At 35.4% G+C, this 16,979-nt stretch overlaps 1 protein-coding gene across 14 annotated transcripts in view; it reads right to left on the reverse strand.

Moving 5' to 3' along the window:
• Positions 1 to 578: 578 nt before the first annotated feature.
• LOC112047855 (protein still life, isoform SIF type 1) overlaps positions 579 to 16,979 on the reverse strand; it is a 178,803-nt gene continuing 162,402 nt past the window's right edge. For 6 of the 14 annotated variants that reach the window (XM_052882443.1, XM_052882445.1, XM_052882447.1 and 3 more), the window contains exons 32-42: positions 16,155 to 16,349; positions 15,715 to 15,823; positions 15,455 to 15,634; positions 14,846 to 14,983; positions 14,325 to 14,482; positions 13,091 to 13,278; positions 12,188 to 12,326; positions 10,312 to 10,398; positions 9,957 to 10,074; positions 9,412 to 9,565; positions 6,086 to 9,156 (exon numbers count right to left, since the gene is read on the reverse strand). In XM_052882443.1, the coding sequence (XP_052738403.1) occupies positions 8,373 to 9,156; positions 9,412 to 9,565; positions 9,957 to 10,074; positions 10,312 to 10,398; positions 12,188 to 12,326; positions 13,091 to 13,278; positions 14,325 to 14,482; positions 14,846 to 14,983; positions 15,455 to 15,634; positions 15,715 to 15,823; positions 16,155 to 16,349 (2,250 nt within the window). In that variant the 3' untranslated portion in view covers positions 6,086 to 8,372. Of the gene's footprint in view, positions 9,157 to 9,411; positions 9,566 to 9,956; positions 10,075 to 10,311; positions 10,399 to 12,187; positions 12,327 to 13,090; positions 13,279 to 14,324; positions 14,483 to 14,845; positions 14,984 to 15,454; positions 15,635 to 15,714; positions 15,824 to 16,154; positions 16,350 to 16,979 lie in introns of all 14 variants that reach the window. The other 8 variants (XM_052882453.1, XM_052882452.1, XM_052882449.1 and 5 more) reach the window with 3 other exon arrangements.

The following is a 16,979-nucleotide window of genomic DNA, read 5'->3' on the forward strand; positions in this document are numbered from 1 at the left end:
AGCATCCAGCGGCTCCCTGCAACTCGCTTGATATCCTCAGTCCACCTAATGGGGAGTCTACCTGCTGACCTACTGACGCTGCCACCTGCGCTTTCCGGTGCGGGGTCGCCATTCCAGCACTTTGAGACCTAAACGTCTATCGGCTCTTCGATCTATGTGGCCTGCCCATTGCCATTTCAGCTTCGCGACTCGCTGAGCTATGTCAGTGACTTTGGTTCGACTCCATCACCCGCTGAGTGACTCTGAGCCCTCTAATAAGGCCCATAGTCAGCAATCAAGTCTTGGATCCGTAAGTCATCACTGGCAACACGCACTGTTTGAAGACTTTCATCTTCAAGCGCTGAGGGATTTCGGATGAAAAGATGTCGCGGAGTTTCCGAACGCTGCCCAGCCGAGCTGGATTCGGCGATTCACCTCTTTCTCAAAATTGGACTTACTTAACTGGACTGTGTGTCCTAGGTATATATATTCGTCTACAATTTCGAGAGCAGAGTCCTCAACAATAACTGGGTGGAGCGGTACATGAGCATTTGTCAAGATCAAGGGTATTCAGTCAAAGCTAAATAAAAGATGTCCACAAATACATTTTATATTTATTCATAAGCAATAAAAAGTAATTTCCATATGTGTCACAAAATTGAACATATTAATAAATAATTCCAAAAACAATGGAAATACACACACCGATTTACATATCAGGTCTTTAATTTCCTAAAGTTCTGTGAATATTTATATATATTAAAAGAATGTTAAAGAAAAAATAAAACTCACTAAACCACTAAAAAGATGCAAATGTACGTGTAAACAGAACAAACTCTAGTGCACAAGCAGAATAGCGAAAGGCACTTTTAATTTAGGCGTTGTAATGAAAATAATTAGTTTGAATATTGAGTTCCTACTTACTTATTTCAAATTATAGACCAGTATGTTACAGAAATCCAATATCATACTCAGCAAATTATTAATAGGATATAAGTTATTACGCCAGCCAGGTTTTTACCTTAACACAGTACACTGCATCTTTGGAGTAGTTTTCACAAATATAAATACCGAAGAAAACATAATAACTGAGTATAGTTGCAAATAATATAAAGTTCAAATTATAAAAGTACAATACTTATAATAACATTAGTTACTTCCGTATTTTACTTCAATAAGTCTTTCTAAATATTCATTCATTTTCCTACAATACTTTCAAATGTCATTGAAGTATGAAATACAATCGCAATTAACGAGCTCATTCTTCATTTCATTATTCACTCATATTTGTTTATTCATTTTATTAATTATATTTTCTTAGTATAACAATATCTATAAATTGATTGTATAAGTTCGTAATTATTAAATTCGAATATTTTAACATATGTATATTAATAAACAGGTTTTATTTTAATTAATCACAAAACAATTTTGGAACTGATACTTAAAATTTGAAATATAATTGCAATAATATGTATTTTTATGTGTGGTAATAATAATAAATAATTACAATATCTACACAGTATTGATACATAATATACAATATATATATAAATTAGTGTAAAACGGTTAATATAATTTAAAATCATAATTTAACTTGTAAACTGAACCGGTGATTTAACGTCGGTGATATGTTTCAACTTATATTTAATACACAGAAAAAATCGAAACACACAACTAATCTGTTTACTAAAGTAATAATTGACGGACCAAGCAGATTGCCCACCTGATGGTAAGTGAAACCATTGCCTATTAATAGAGCGAGTCTTCACATGCAAAGAACACGATCTACAAAGTGCCATCATCCATACAAAATATAAGTTTATTAAAAGATTTAAATTAAAATATGTATCTTTAACTATTATTTCATATGCATTAAATAAACTGAAAAACATTTTTTCATGTGTTTAATTTATTCTGAAATTAAATGGTAATGTCTACTGTGATAATGAATCAAAAACGAGTACCAATAACGGTATCGGTCTAAAGTGGTTATTTTAAAAAACAAATACAGAAACTAAATTATTTCCTACTGTCAGACATATTTACACTATCCAATTAATGGCTTGGTTTTGGCTTTGGCTTAATCATTACAATCAACTGATATTGATGTCACAAAATATACAGTAATAAAAAGTTTCATTATTTTATAAATAAAATCTCTTTTATTTATTGAATAATATGTTTAATTGTTATCACTTAATTATAAATCGTTAAAAAATGTTTATAAAATATTTTAAATTGGGTGAAAAGCACACAAAAGAAAAGTATATACTTTTCTTTGTATCCGCTGTTCAGTTTACAGTTTAACCATGATTTTAAATAACAGTTTGTCAATTTAATTTTCCTAACAAAACGACTATTTCTCTATTTCTCAATTGATAAATAAAAACGAACCGAGTCATGTTTATATGTTATATAATTCGCCTAACCTATGATAGAAATTTCGAATTTGATCACGAAGAGAAATTATTATCAAAACTACCTAGTGTACTTTTTCATAAGGTAAAGTGCATTTTCATCTATAGGGTGGATTAGGTCCGGCGCCCGTTAGGATGTTACTTTATTAAAATACATACCATACAAATAATATACTTACACTGTTTCATAACATTTAATTTGTATTGGATAAGAAAATAACTAGCGTTCATGTTATTTTTCATTGATTAAATAAATATGAAAATTGTGTAATGTTTAAAGATAAAACTAAAGTTAGTAGGCAACATGCTTACGATGTCCTAACGATTAGAGAGATTTCTTTTTGTCAGTTAGGTCGATCATCAAATTTATGGAAGTTACACTCAGATTGTGTTTCATATTAGTTAATGAAGATATAGTGAATGAGATAAAGCAATATTGTTTCACTTCAGTTTAGCAACCCTCTTGCTAAATGACTATAAACATCAACGTAATATAACATGGAATTTGACGTTTCCTAAACTAGAAAAATACTTTGCATGATCTATGACATATTCTCGTGTTTATGATACTCAGGCCCTTTTTATTTACACGTGTTAAGATCGTTATATCGTGTCTATCAATTAACATCACTATTTCATAGTGGCAGTGTAATCGATGACCAACGGCTAGACGAACGAGTAACGGGGACTCTCAACACAGTCTTTTCCGACTAGTTCTAGGGAAATGGGAATTTAAAAGATATGGCAGATATTTAAAAAAAATCTTTTAAGAACGTTGAGACCTCGGTTGAGTAAACTTCGGCTGCAAAGTTTAACTGAGAAATGTTTTGGAAGAATTAAATACGGATAATAGAAAAATAGAACCACATAGGTTGACCACTTGGCCAACAACTGGACAGTTATGCTGTAATGAAAACGTAATGATATACGAATGTCAGTAAAATGCAATCCATAGTTTTTCCAAACTATTGAAATGTTGCACTGCATGGCGCTACGTCGTAGCGCTACGCCGTAGTACATATGGACGACAAAAACCAATTTACTATGTTTAAGAGCGTCATTATATATTATGTCATAAAATACGTTATTGTAATATTGATTGAAAACTTTATCGAGGCTCAGTGATTGAAAACTTACAATAATCTCTTTTTAGAATTTAAACTATCGAGAGTGTTATTCATATTTATTTACTATAAAACACGGCTAAAACATAATAAAGATGACATTAATGAACCGTCAGAGAGTGTAACGGAACCTTCACTCCCCACCACTCAGCCCCTCTCTCAACGCGCGATGCGAGCGGCTGCGCACCGCACCGCCGCTTCGCAGTTTGATCGTGCCGCGTTGCAAGATTCCAGATCATGACTATATGGGCCCCGTATAGGTTCGAAACTAGTCGGGCATACTGCGTAAGTTTTAGCCGTGTTTTATAATTAATTTACAACAAAGATCTAGTTATTTAGACGATTATTTTGATTCTGAGATAATGATTTAGTTTATATATTGTTATGCGAGTAATCATCCTTCTGCAGGCGCCAGTCCTAACTGATTGCGTTGCCAATGTGACGAAAAGAAACACAAACATGTAGATTACAGCTAACTACGTTCACGATATATTTTATTCAGTACTATGTTAACAGTGAGTATTAAAAAGCACATATAGGTATGGAATACCTAATTTTGGCACAGGATACCATATTACTATAGAATATTTATTAAGTCATCGTTTTGGCAAATGTATTCAAACGAAAGGAACCATAGGTGTCTATAACAATTAGTAAGTTAACACACGTGCAATACTATTTAATATTGCCCGTTAACTATTCTCAATTGAAAATATATTTCAAGTTTACATCATATTTTTTTAATTATTTAAATCAGTTCAAAATTGTAATTAAAATAGTATACAATGACAATGTTTACAAAATAATATCGGCGACAGAGAAATTCATGAATCAGATGTTCTATAGAAAGGTTTGTTAGACCATAAAAATAATGAAATTCTTACTAATAATTGAAAAATAAAAGAGATTTCTTTTAAATCATTTTGTAGATATAATCTCAATTACTCTATTTAATCAATGGGCATTGCATTAGTACTTTCTATAGAACATTAGAATATACATGTTTTTTTTAACTAAATATATGAATGCCGTAAAAATAAAAAGTCGAAATGTACACCTAAAATGATAAACAAGTTGTTTACTTTCAAAAACTGTCTCCTATTGATATTGTCATTTGTTATGAGATTTGACTTACATAAAGGATTTTTCGTTAGATCTAATATGAATAAAATAAACTTAATGACTATCAAAATTTATATTAAGTCATGATATTCGAATAAATGTTAACCTGAGGTGGAACTAGGCGAGTGCCCACTGCACTGTGTCACTATTAGGTCGAGACCCGTAATTTCAAAGTTCGTAGTACAAATAACCACCGAGTACATTTTAATAGCGGTGATCACTGACCACTTAACTGACAGTCGCGTATTCAAACATTTCTATACCACAGACGAGCCGCACGCAGTCTTATTTTTGGATCAAATCATAAATTATTATTACTGAGAAAACATTTGAGCGCAAAAAAATACATTTCCAAAAATCCACTACAAAAATAATTATTTGAGCATGACAAAACGACTGAAACTACCGATATTTTGATATAAATAAATAGCATTTATTTTGAAATCACCTAGTTAATATCAAGCAAATGTTAAGCAAGACCAATGAAACAAATCTGTATCTAATTTGTACAGAATCCAAAAAATCTCATTCCAAAATCACTCTAAATTTATTTTCATACTCCCTCCTTCCTTTCTTTTGCTTTCGCTATTTTTCAAATACAATTGAAAATGTACAACCGTTTACAAATTTCCTCAAGATTTAGGTTGCTGTTTGTTTTTACATTTAAAATTTTTATATTTTCCAACAATATTTAAATACTCTTAATAATTTATTAATTTGCAAGCTATAAAGTATAGTGCGATATATTATGTAATTTGATTTCTTACTGTAAATAAACTCTGAACAAAATTAATCACTAAATGTTTAAAATATTAACTGTGCAAACGTAAAAATAATAATTTCAAATCCATTACACATCGATACATAAATCGACTATGAGAAATATGCCAACTACAGAGCATAATTATATTATAACATTGCAACGTATATATCGGTTAATTTCAATATTTTAACCCGTACTGAAGTTAAAGATCTATTATAAGAGTTATAGCGAAACTAGTTGGGTTCATATAGTCGGAAGATTCAGGGTAAGGACTAGAAGCATTTTTACTTCTGAGATAAGTTGTTGTCGCGTGAACAGAGCAACTAATCACAGGTTAGAGTCTTTTAGTCAATATATTCTCAAAACACTTGCCATTAGAAGACTGAACTATAATATTATAGGCTAAGTTGTTGCTTCATAAAGTTAATCAATAATCATCATTAATTGATTTACCGAATGTTGTATTTTGAGGATATTAAGACAAGCCTGGTTGGAAGTGATTCGGTTTTTAAAAGCGTATCAGATGGAAGTCAGAATCAAGGAAGCGTGTATCACAACTAGGGAGGAGCGTAGGTAGAGTTTCAAGAGACATTTTAGAAGGTCATTTGGAAGAGAGGTTTTAAAGGGTAAAGTGGCGGGTTGTCGGTGGTTTGCGGTTGTTAGTGGCGGTGGTCCGGCGCGAGCGACTTGCGGCTCGCGGAGAGGTGCGGGGCGCGCGGCGCGGGGCGCTGCGAGCGCGGCAGCGTGGTGGGCGCGGAGGGCGCGCTCGGGCCCGCCTCGCTCATCACGTCGCGCGGTTTCCACACGGGCGATCCTACAACACACCAAACACCGAACTCTTTTACACACTTCGCTGTCCACGCTCAAGTATTACGAGCAATTTAGAAACGAAACATTCCAACTAATCGCCAGGGTACCGCGGGTCCAATAAAAAGAGTTGAATGTTTGATGAATGTTGTCGAAATCGCCCCAGAAGACTTGCTGCATAGGTCAATGCTGGTAGATTGGAATGGCAACTTTAAGATATTTAACAAAGGTCAGTATTATCAATATAATCGCTTTTTAGTATCATTAAGCCAATTTATCTGTTAATTATTATATTCTGTAAAATATGAGTTATTTTATTTAGAAAATTAAACATTTCAATTTACATGTGTGCCTATCACATAATGTGATAGAAAAATGTGTCATTGATAAACCAAAACCACCAAAACAAAGAAGAAGATAAGTGAAAATAATACTTTTGTCTGGTTGTTTGAGTCTGGTTTGGTCTACAAGAGCAGTATCCGTCTGTTGCGATTTCATTCCACCAGTCTTTTGTATTGTAAAATGGGCCCGTGATAAAAAAATAATAAAAAAAGCTTTGCACGCTGTGCCCTTCAGCTAGATATTAATTTCGGAGGTCAACATTGTCATCGAACATTCAAGAAGCGTCGGCGGTGTCGATATTGTAATTATATAAATGTAATCTCATAGCTAAATATATTATTACGATTAAATATTTAAATTTATAAGACTAGGGTGCACCAGTACGTATGTGATTTTTATAATTGATTATAATTTTATTTTCCACCACACTAGATTCCCGGTAGTTAGATGAGTGCATCTATATGCCACTCGTGAGAGTGAGTGCACGACTAAGTAAGCTAAATATTCAACTATTATAATGTATAGTTTTTCATCTACTTGTATTAATAAGTAGGTAGTATATTTTAGTTTTGTTGGTTAATAGTATAACGGCTATCATATAATAATTATAATTTTTTAGTATGATAATTGAGTATTATATTTGTTAGATATAGCATGCACATAGATTAATATAATTACCGTTTAATTAACATTACTTGAATAATATTAGCATTGTTAAATGCTGAAATAGCATTGCTGTATTTAGTAAAATTGCTTTTTGCGAAGAATATAAAAAATATGAGGGGAAATACATATCCGTATAAGAAACGAGGTATATTTTAGTATAATAATAACTAATTAGCATATTGAAACGTTAACTTAAATCTAAATTGAGCAGGCACAGAATAAATGATCAAAAATAAATTATTTTTATACAGGTATTTTGAAATGGAAGACTTAATGGTACACATCCGTGGCAATTTATGTAATAAGAATAATAATGTTACTTATAAATTTGAGTTTATACTAAAATATAAGATGTCAAATTAATGATCGTTATGGTAGACAATAGAAACTATGAGAAAGTGATTAAGGATTATCATTAGTACAATTCCACAGCCATTTAAACGTAACACTTAGTACATGGAGTTTAGATTAAAGAGTGTTCGTTTAATTTAATTCTATAATGAATTCATTACGTGTCTACATATAATATATTGTCTACGGTGTATTATAATTATAGTCCCAAAACGGGGGTTCAGATGATTGATAGTTCTGAGTTTGTGTATTTAAGTAGGTAACTTTTACGTATACGTAATTTGTAACATACCGGATAGTTCAGCTTACGAGTATCTCTCAGTCGCGTACTTTCCTCTACCATTAAATTAATTGGTGTCGTCTACTTAATATTTAGTGAAATTATACTACATACACTTAAATTAAAATCTAGGAAAAAATTTAAATAAACTATCTAATGACTTAAATTAACTCTCTTTACTCTGTCTCTAATCAATTCCATTTTATAGTTTCAAGTCGATCACGCTCGAGCAGTGGCAGCATCACAACTCTTCATTTAAATTTCACATCATTCCAGTCATCTTTTAAATTAAATATTCTAAGTAAGGTACGTCGTAGTTTTTAATTAAAGGTGGAACCAAATTAAACGTGTATTTGATCGAAGTCACTCTTTTGGTAATGTCGAGAGGAAGGGCAATGTCCGCGCTCGTGGCTGGAGTCATCTAGGGTCTCGACGCTGCTGCGATCGGACGATATCAGGGTAGACTGACTCATCAGCGACTTCCTACGAGCTTTGGGCTGTTTGCCCTTCCCCTTATGCTAAGAAGGTTTGCTTTGCCTCTTTCCCGAGAGGTAGCATTCAACACAGGTCGGATGTTCGATAGTTTTAGCGATCGACTCTGTAGATTTTGACACCACGATGCCCATTTTCATGGCCTTATCTTCGGCTTTGGCTAGCTGCGAGTAATGAGTCATCCTATCTAGTGAGTTGGTGCCGAGTTTTGCTAACTTCTCGCCACTCGATTTGGATGATCGACGACTAGTGTTAGGGGATTTGCAGGGAGATCTATCGAAACTGGCTTGCGGTGTTCGCATAATGCCTTTCTTCGGGGCAGGTTTTGGCGACTTCGCTCGATCGATACTGTTTTCCCTCGACTTCATAATGCTTCCGCGAGGTGATCTCGAGCCATCGAAACTTTGTTGTGGCGATCGAGATTTATCAATAGACCCACGCGGAGATTTCGATTGCTCGAAACTCCCTTTCGGTGATCTATGAAGAGTCTTAGTCTGTTTCAAACTGGATTTGTTCGGGGATTTGCAAATGATGACTTTCGTGACGCGATCTCTGTCGGGCGATATATGCTCGACAGACCTATTCGGGGAGCGATCTCTGTTAATGCTGCTGCCACTGCCCGAACGGATAACTTTGATTCTTTTCTCAGACGTAGACGAACTCCTTCTCTCTGGTGACGATTTGAGCGATTGCGATCCTTGCTTACCTAGCTCCTTGACCATTGTCGGTTGATACTGGGTAGGTTGATGTGAAGACTGAATAAGTCGAGCCTGACTTCCGGTGCTTCCGGCACTCAGAGTCGAAGTTGTGCTGGAAAAACACACAATAGTACAAGTTGTGTTAAACGACGTCTTTTTTTAAGTATACTATTACAACTACAACTATTGCCTATTAATAACAATAGGGACTATCTACGAGCGGCGACATATGTATGAGAAACAAGCGTACCTACGTTTCAGAGTGAAATTTGGAGTTAGTATGAAAGTAGGTGAGTTGCTTCCAATGGTGGATGTGCGGTGTAGGTCTGTGTCGGCGCAGTTGGTTAGCCCATACATATGTTGGTACCTGAGGGTGAGGTGGTTGGGAGTACGGCCTAACCCTCGCTTGGCGGGCGGCTGCGGCAGCTCGTCCTCGCCCTCCGACTTGGAGCCGCCCTCTGACTTGTCCGTGTCCGTGGTCGGCGGGGGAGGGGGCGGCAGAGTACGTTTGGCGCCGCTCTCTGTTGCAACAACAAGAACGAGTAAAATGTATTAACAGAGGTTTTACTGATGTTTTTTTTATAAACTCGTAAATGACAGAACAAGCAAATGACCCACCTAGTATTTAGTGGGATCCTTAACCAAATAGAGCAAGATTTCACAGTGGGCAAAATCAAAGCATCGAATAATGCACTGCCGTATAAACCGTCAACTTCATCGGTCTCTCATGTGCTTGAAATTTCATTGACAACCATGCTCTTCTGAACGAAATATAACAATGCTTCTTGGTGTCAGAAATCAGTGTCAGGCTGTTATAAAACACTTTACACCTACTACTGCTAAAAAGCGTTATTAACGACTTTTGAGTGATATAGTTTTAGTAGTTGTCCAATATTAAGATAATAAACTTACCAATTGCTTCGCATATGGTCTTGCTTCTTTGCCTGAATGTAGTTTCATCAGACGACAATTCCGATACTTGAGGAGGTTCGTCAGCATCTTGGGAGTTTTCTCGAGATAAGTCACCCACCTATTGAATATTTTAATATTTAAATAAACTCAAAGTCATTAGTGACGAAATTTATTTGCTGTGATTTGATTTGCATCGAATAATGCGAAACTTTTCGTTTACAGAATCGAACTGATTTATCTACATAATAGATATAACAAAGATTTAAAATAAAATATATTAGAAAGGTTACAATTTTCTAATCATAACAGATTATTGTACAGCAACCTGTTTTACTACTAATTAAATTATATTTACCTCGATGTTACCAGCTGAAAGCCTCTGACCCATTGTTTTAGGTTTTTTCGTTTTTCCGAGGGTTTGCGATCCCTGCATCACGTGCACCTGAAAAAGTAAATTTCTTGAAATTATTACGCGGAAACGAGTGTGCGAGTTACTTTACGCTTTAGATGCCATAAGAGACAAAGATCGATTAAAATATAACAGTACGAGATACGGCATCAGAAATATATACCCTCATCTGTTATTCATTCGGGATTCATACCACTGCGCCACGGAGGAACAAGTAAAACGTTCTAAAAAACATCTCGTAACTTCAAAGAGCAAGTTTAGCAGCCAAATGAACACGCTGGCTCATATTTTATATAACAGTTCGACTTTTAAAAGTTGCTCGTAGGTACTTGAATCTGGGAAATGTTTAACGTCGAACTTTCCGATGAGTTAATGAGAAAAAGTCCCGCTGCTTTGCACTATTGAAGTAATCTTTTTGAAGTACCTACTGCAAGTACGACTCCTGTTTCTGTTAAAGTTTCCTTTTTATTGAAGACCGTTGCTTCTATGTGCAATTTCCTTTTGTGCTCTATGTTTAATCTTAGGAAATTTTGATAATAAACGTCTACTCGCAAATAGATTTTACAAAGAAGTCTAAAGACGAATAGACTTTTTCTATGGGCCTTAATTCAAAAGTGCTTGTAAACTAAGCCTAGGTACTTGAAACAAATGAATTTTGATATAGATAGTAGCTTTTTCACGTTATAAATACGAGAATCGCCCAGATACAAACAAAATGGTTGCAAAAGAATAATATATTAGTACTATATTTTACTTTTCTAACAATAATTTTAATCAACCCGGTATTTTAAAAACAAAATTCAACCGCTTTAGGATCGGTATGTACGTAAAACTCTTAACGACTTGTTTTTTATTCTAAACAAAAGGTGAGTGTTGACATTAAAAACTCCTTAACCCTTTACTCAAGTTGGAGTTTTCTTTCTGTCACAGGATGGACCTGGCCCGGCACTACCACGGTCCATCCATTTATGGAATGCTAAGGTTATACGCGACTATTTAACCTCTAGGGCTATACCTTTCTATGGGGCAATATCTTTCTATGGATAAGTACAAAACGCAACAGTCCCTAGTCCCCGGTGACCCCGCTATTCTCGGCTCTGGCAGCCCTTATGGTAACGGTGAGGTAAGAGGCATCACGAATCTCCGGAGGAGAAGACGACCTCGACGAAGAGCCGATGTTCGTTGGGGTGCCAATGTGCTGGAATAGCGACCTTGCATCGAAAAGGGCAGTGTTGGTCAACCTCCCACTAGGTGGACTGTGTGTGATATTAAGCGGGTAGCAGGGTGCTGGTGGATGCTGGTGGCTCGAGACCGTTTTGTTTGGAAGTCCATGTAAAAATGTTCAACAGTAGACGTCCATCAGCTGTTAATGATGATGATGACTCTTGTAAGCGACGCAGTAGTATACTTTAATTGTATCTATTTAATAAAATAAACGGGCCGGGCAAACAACGGAACGTATAATGTTCAAGTGCAACTGTCAGTTTTGACAGATATTTAAACCTCTCAATTCGTTACGAATTACCCAACTGTTTACATCCCTTGCAAAGATATACGTCCTGAAAAGCTCATTTTTCGCCGAATATTTCTGTGTTTCGTCCGTTACAACTCTCTAACAAAATTATTAAAAAGAAACGGCTTTACTGAATTTAATTACGGATCTTTATTACTCACACACTGGTTACAACTTACAATGGCGGACACCGGAAGAAGCAGAAAGAATGAAGATTGACAATAGACTTAAGCATAGATTATATATACTCGGAGGATACATAGTGAGAGTGTTTATTTTGGTGATACCAATTTCTAACAAAAATATTACCTGGTGCTTCGGTCTGTCGAGGGTGGCCGGGGCGCGCGGCGGGGAGGGTGCCGGCCGAGAGGGCAGCGACATGTTGCGAACAGACTCGCGGATTATTTGCCGGATCGTCTTCAGGAACGCGTTACGGAAGTCCGCCGTACTGTTGAATAATTTAAGCTTTTGTAAATAATCGTAATTATTTAAAAAAAACATACACACATCCGAACGTAGAACCTCCTCCTTTTTGGAAGGTGGTTAAAATATATTTTAAGAAGCATACACATGGCTACATTCTGTTTCAACATAATACCAACTATTACAATGTCACTGAAGATACACAAACTATACGTCTTGCAATAAGTCCATCCTATAACTAATTCAATTATATCTTGGTATTAGAGCAAGGCAAGCATATCCCAGAGCCGTGATAGTCCAGTGGATATGACCTCTGCCTCCGATTCCGGAGGGTGTGAGTTCGAATCCAGTCCGCGGCATGCACCTCCAACTTTTCAGTTGTCTGCGTTTTAAGAAATTAAATATCACGTGTCTCAAACGGTGAAGGAAAACATCGTGAGGAAAACGGCATTCACGGTGTGAAGTCTGCCAATCCGCATTGGGCCAGCGTGGTGGAGTATTGGCCTAACCCCTTTCATTCTGAGAGGAGACTCGAGCTCAGCAGTGAAACGAATATGAGTTGATAACGAAGCATATCCCATCTTAGACCTGTTCCGAATATACACATAAAATTTTCTTCAAAATCGGTCTAGCCGTTTCAGAGGGGTAAGTAGACTAGCTAGAGGTAACTAACTGTGACCCTAGATTTGATATAGTATAGGAAGAAGATAACTAATACATAGGTAACTAAAACACCACACATTTATTGAGGGTAGCTCCTCGCAAAGTACAATATTATTGATACTATACCTATTAGACAGCACGTAGACTTTCTCAGAGCGCCGTTGTAGTTGGCTGCGTAAGTGAATTAGCTCCCACAAGAAGTGACTGTCCATGTCCTTAGCTGACGAAGCTCGCACTTGTACTTCCGTCACTGGTATCAGCACTTGGTATCGTATGATTTCTACTTCGTTTGAGTTATTTTTGGAGGAAACCCCCTAAAGTAATATTAATATATGTTATTTATTTATTCTATCATATACATCAAAGAATGAAGCCTAACCGAAGTGCAATAGATTCAGTTGACATAAGTGTTTACTAATATTACAGTAATATTATTAAAACCGAAAGTATGTGTGTAAGTGTGTATGTTTGTTAGTTTTCGTTGCAACTACTAAACTAATTCGGCTGAAATTTTGAACGGATATAGATTATATTTTCAGTAAAAAAGGTTACTCTTTGTCTTGGAAATCCATAATTTTCGCGGTATTTTAAAAAAATCTTTGAATTCAATTCGCGTGTCATTCAGTAGGTTAAATAATTACCTAATTATTTTTAATCGGTAGATTTTAGAGATATAGCAACTTGTTGTAAGGTCAGTAGAGGATGCAGAGAAGAGATAGAAATTCAGCAGGGTTATTATCTCGGTGTACCATTCAAACAATTAGTTACTACGTGGTATTTCATCATATTTTCGTTTTTGCAACCATTTTATGTTGTGTTCTCAACAAAATAACAATTGTCATGGTAATTTTACGTAAAGTCGCATATATGTAGTAGTGGTGGTAAATAGCACGTAACGTTTTTTTTTTTTTAAGAGCCGTGATAGTCCAGTGGATATGACCTCTGCCTCCGATTTCGGAGGGTGTGGGTTCGAATCCGGTCCGGGGCATGCACCTCTAACTTTTCAGTTGTGTGCATTTTAAGAAATTAAATATCACGTGTCTCAATCGGTGAAGGAAAACATCGTGAGGAAACCTGCGTGTGTGAAGTCTACCAATCCGCGTTGGGCCAGCGTGGTGGACTATTGGCCTAACCCCTCTTATTCTGAGAGGAGACTTGAGCTCAGCAGTGAGCCGTATATGGGTTGATAACGACGACGTTATTTTTACGAAAAATCGTTATTTACTTAATTTCGTTGAAATAATTGTGCCCCGTACTTTCCTATGATAGGTGCCGGAGCCGACAAAGCCTTCATGAAATGAGGTATATTTAGCTATCACAGGCTCTTAGACTATAAGTAAGATTTAAAAAAGTAGCATACCATTAACTTTTTCTTTTGTCTCAGTCTTTCTTTACAGAGGAAGACAACAGCTGATTTGAATACAAAACACATTGCGTGCAACTCCAGCCCCTTCTTTATTTTACCTAAAAAGTCTGATATATTCAACCACTCTACGCCTCCATAGTATAACAAATCACCTGCAAAATATTAATAAAAGTTAAAAATTTGCGTGAAATTTATTAATTAATTAAACTATTTTATTTTTACGTTAAACTATTAATCAAAACTTAGATAGTATTTTTGTTAAAATAAATAAATCAAATGACGGAACATTTTGTAGTATCTATCTACAATTTGAAAAACTTCAAGCCGAAAGACAAAGATTTTTTTTAAATCTTCAAATTTTTGCGTCATTATTGGTTTCCGTTATGTATGATTGTAGGCATTTGCATGGATTGAAAATACTAAAGTCTTTTTATTCATTAAATCTCACTTTAAGGTGATTCCTGCTTTTGTTCAGTATATGATTTCTAAATATGAATAAATATCATAAAACTGACCAGGACTTAAATCAATGGGCTGCTTGCAAGACTTCTGGTGTTGTCTAAACAAATGATCAAATATAGCACCATATTCCTCGTGTATTCGTTGCATTTCATTGATGTGTTCCGCAACTTTTTCCATCCCTTTTAACGCCTCTGTAAATTAATTTCAACACGTATAAAGTATAATATTTTAAAACTTCAAAATTTCATCATCATCATCATTAACAGACGAAGGACGTCTCACAGCTGGACATATGACTCTTGCAAACACAACGGTCTCAAGCCGCCAGCATCCAGCGGTTCCCTGCAACCCTGCTTGATGTCATCAGTCCACTAGTGAGGGGTCAACTTACACTGCTTTCCGGTGCGGGGTTACCTCGGGACCCCTACGGCTTTTCGAACTATGTGACCTACTCTTCAGTTTCGAGACTCGCTGAGCTATGTTAGTCAATTTGATTCATCTTCAAAATTGATCGTTAGAATAATCAGGTTCCAGTTCTACTTCTAGCAAAAAAGGCTAGGTAGGTTTCATCATTCATAATCATTATCAGCCTATTTTTTAAGCGGTAGACTAACCATTGCGCCAACGTGGCAGTTGGTTTAGGTTATAATTTATTGTCTTACCCACTAAGTGAAGATGCTCTTCCGAATTCACATCAGTCAAATTCCTTAATTGTTGCAATAGTAAGGGATATTTAAGGATTCGTTGAATAGGTTTGATTAGGTACGATTCTAACGTTGAAGAGTGTTGCTGCTTTGGATTACGAGCCGCCAAAAACTCTTGAAGCGCCTGATTTCCCTCATCTGTTTAAAAACAGTTCACAGTTAATACAAAGTACGGTTGCCTTTATTTAAAAAGTGTCTATCATTATGCCAGAACTTACTTGGATGTAAAACTTTTTGTGCTTTACTGTGGCTGGCACAGAAAGAACTGTATAATTTGAAATGGTTGACGTAATAGAGGAAAGCGTTTCCAACGGCGAAGAGAACATTCTGGAAAGTCGTATAAATTGCATTATAAACAGACCGAGATATCTGCGGTGCTTTAAATAATAATTTTCGTATCACACGATGGTCGTTTATTATTATTTACTATATTCGTACTACATCAAATGCTCAAAAAATAAATAAAAAAAACTTTATTTGGTTAAAAACTCCATGATTATATTAGTATGTACGTACATGAAATTTTAATCTACTTGCAAAATAAATTATTAAATTAATTAATAAACGAGGTAGGTTAGGTTATTATTTTAAGTTAATACTTGTAGCTACAAGTATATTAATTAAAATAATAGTTATTTTAAAAACGTCTCATGCTTACCTTGAATTGATTTGAGAATTCGAAATGGTTGAAATTCGGTTCAGATTCAAGCGCTTCCTCTAAGTTTTGTAGGAACTGTCTCTGGAAAGTTACTATCTCTTGTATGTTTCCAAACAGAGCGTTGATCTCGGCATTCGATAAAAAAGTTTCCCTCTTGAGCGGCTCCAGGTAGTTCTCCAATAAGTTATTCAGATGCTGCAAGTATCGGAAAAGCAAAAGATACACCGTTAAAGGCCTCGGCGGTTTCTAAACAAACATTTTAATCAGACAGTTGGACGGCCGCGCTGTGGGTTTTGTGAAGTTATAAATTCACGCTAACTTTTAGGATTTACGAATTTATTTCGACTGTTTTAACTCGTCAAATGATTTGCTCAATAAATTTGGGTTTAGGTGTAAACAAAATTAGCTTTTAAGATTGATAAATGCTGCGTATTTGTGAGAGATTCTTTTGTTGAATTGCTTGGCAATTTAACAGTTATTCGTTTTAATACGTTAGTTTATAATCTCACTCGTGATATTATAATCTGCCGTCATATTGTGAATTGAAAATACTGATTGCAATTTAACGTGTTATTTTTCGGTATATTATAATCTATCGGAAGTGAAACAACTAACGTATTTTATTTACAGCTTAACGGTAGTAGATATAACATTACGAGTTACCGCAAATTGCTTCTAAACTTAATTCACGACCCCGTCCGCAACTTAGTTAAGTTGCTCCGTGTACGAAGGCCGAGAAAGATAATAATATTACTATCAATCGTGATCTATTAGTAGTTAACCTTCATATGTATATCATGTAGCTGTGCTTTTATTATATATTTT

The sequence above is a fragment of the Bicyclus anynana genome, chromosome 7 (assembly GCF_947172395.1).
Source record: "Bicyclus anynana chromosome 7, ilBicAnyn1.1, whole genome shotgun sequence".
In the NCBI taxonomy this organism is placed as follows: domain Eukaryota; kingdom Metazoa; phylum Arthropoda; class Insecta; order Lepidoptera; family Nymphalidae; genus Bicyclus; species Bicyclus anynana.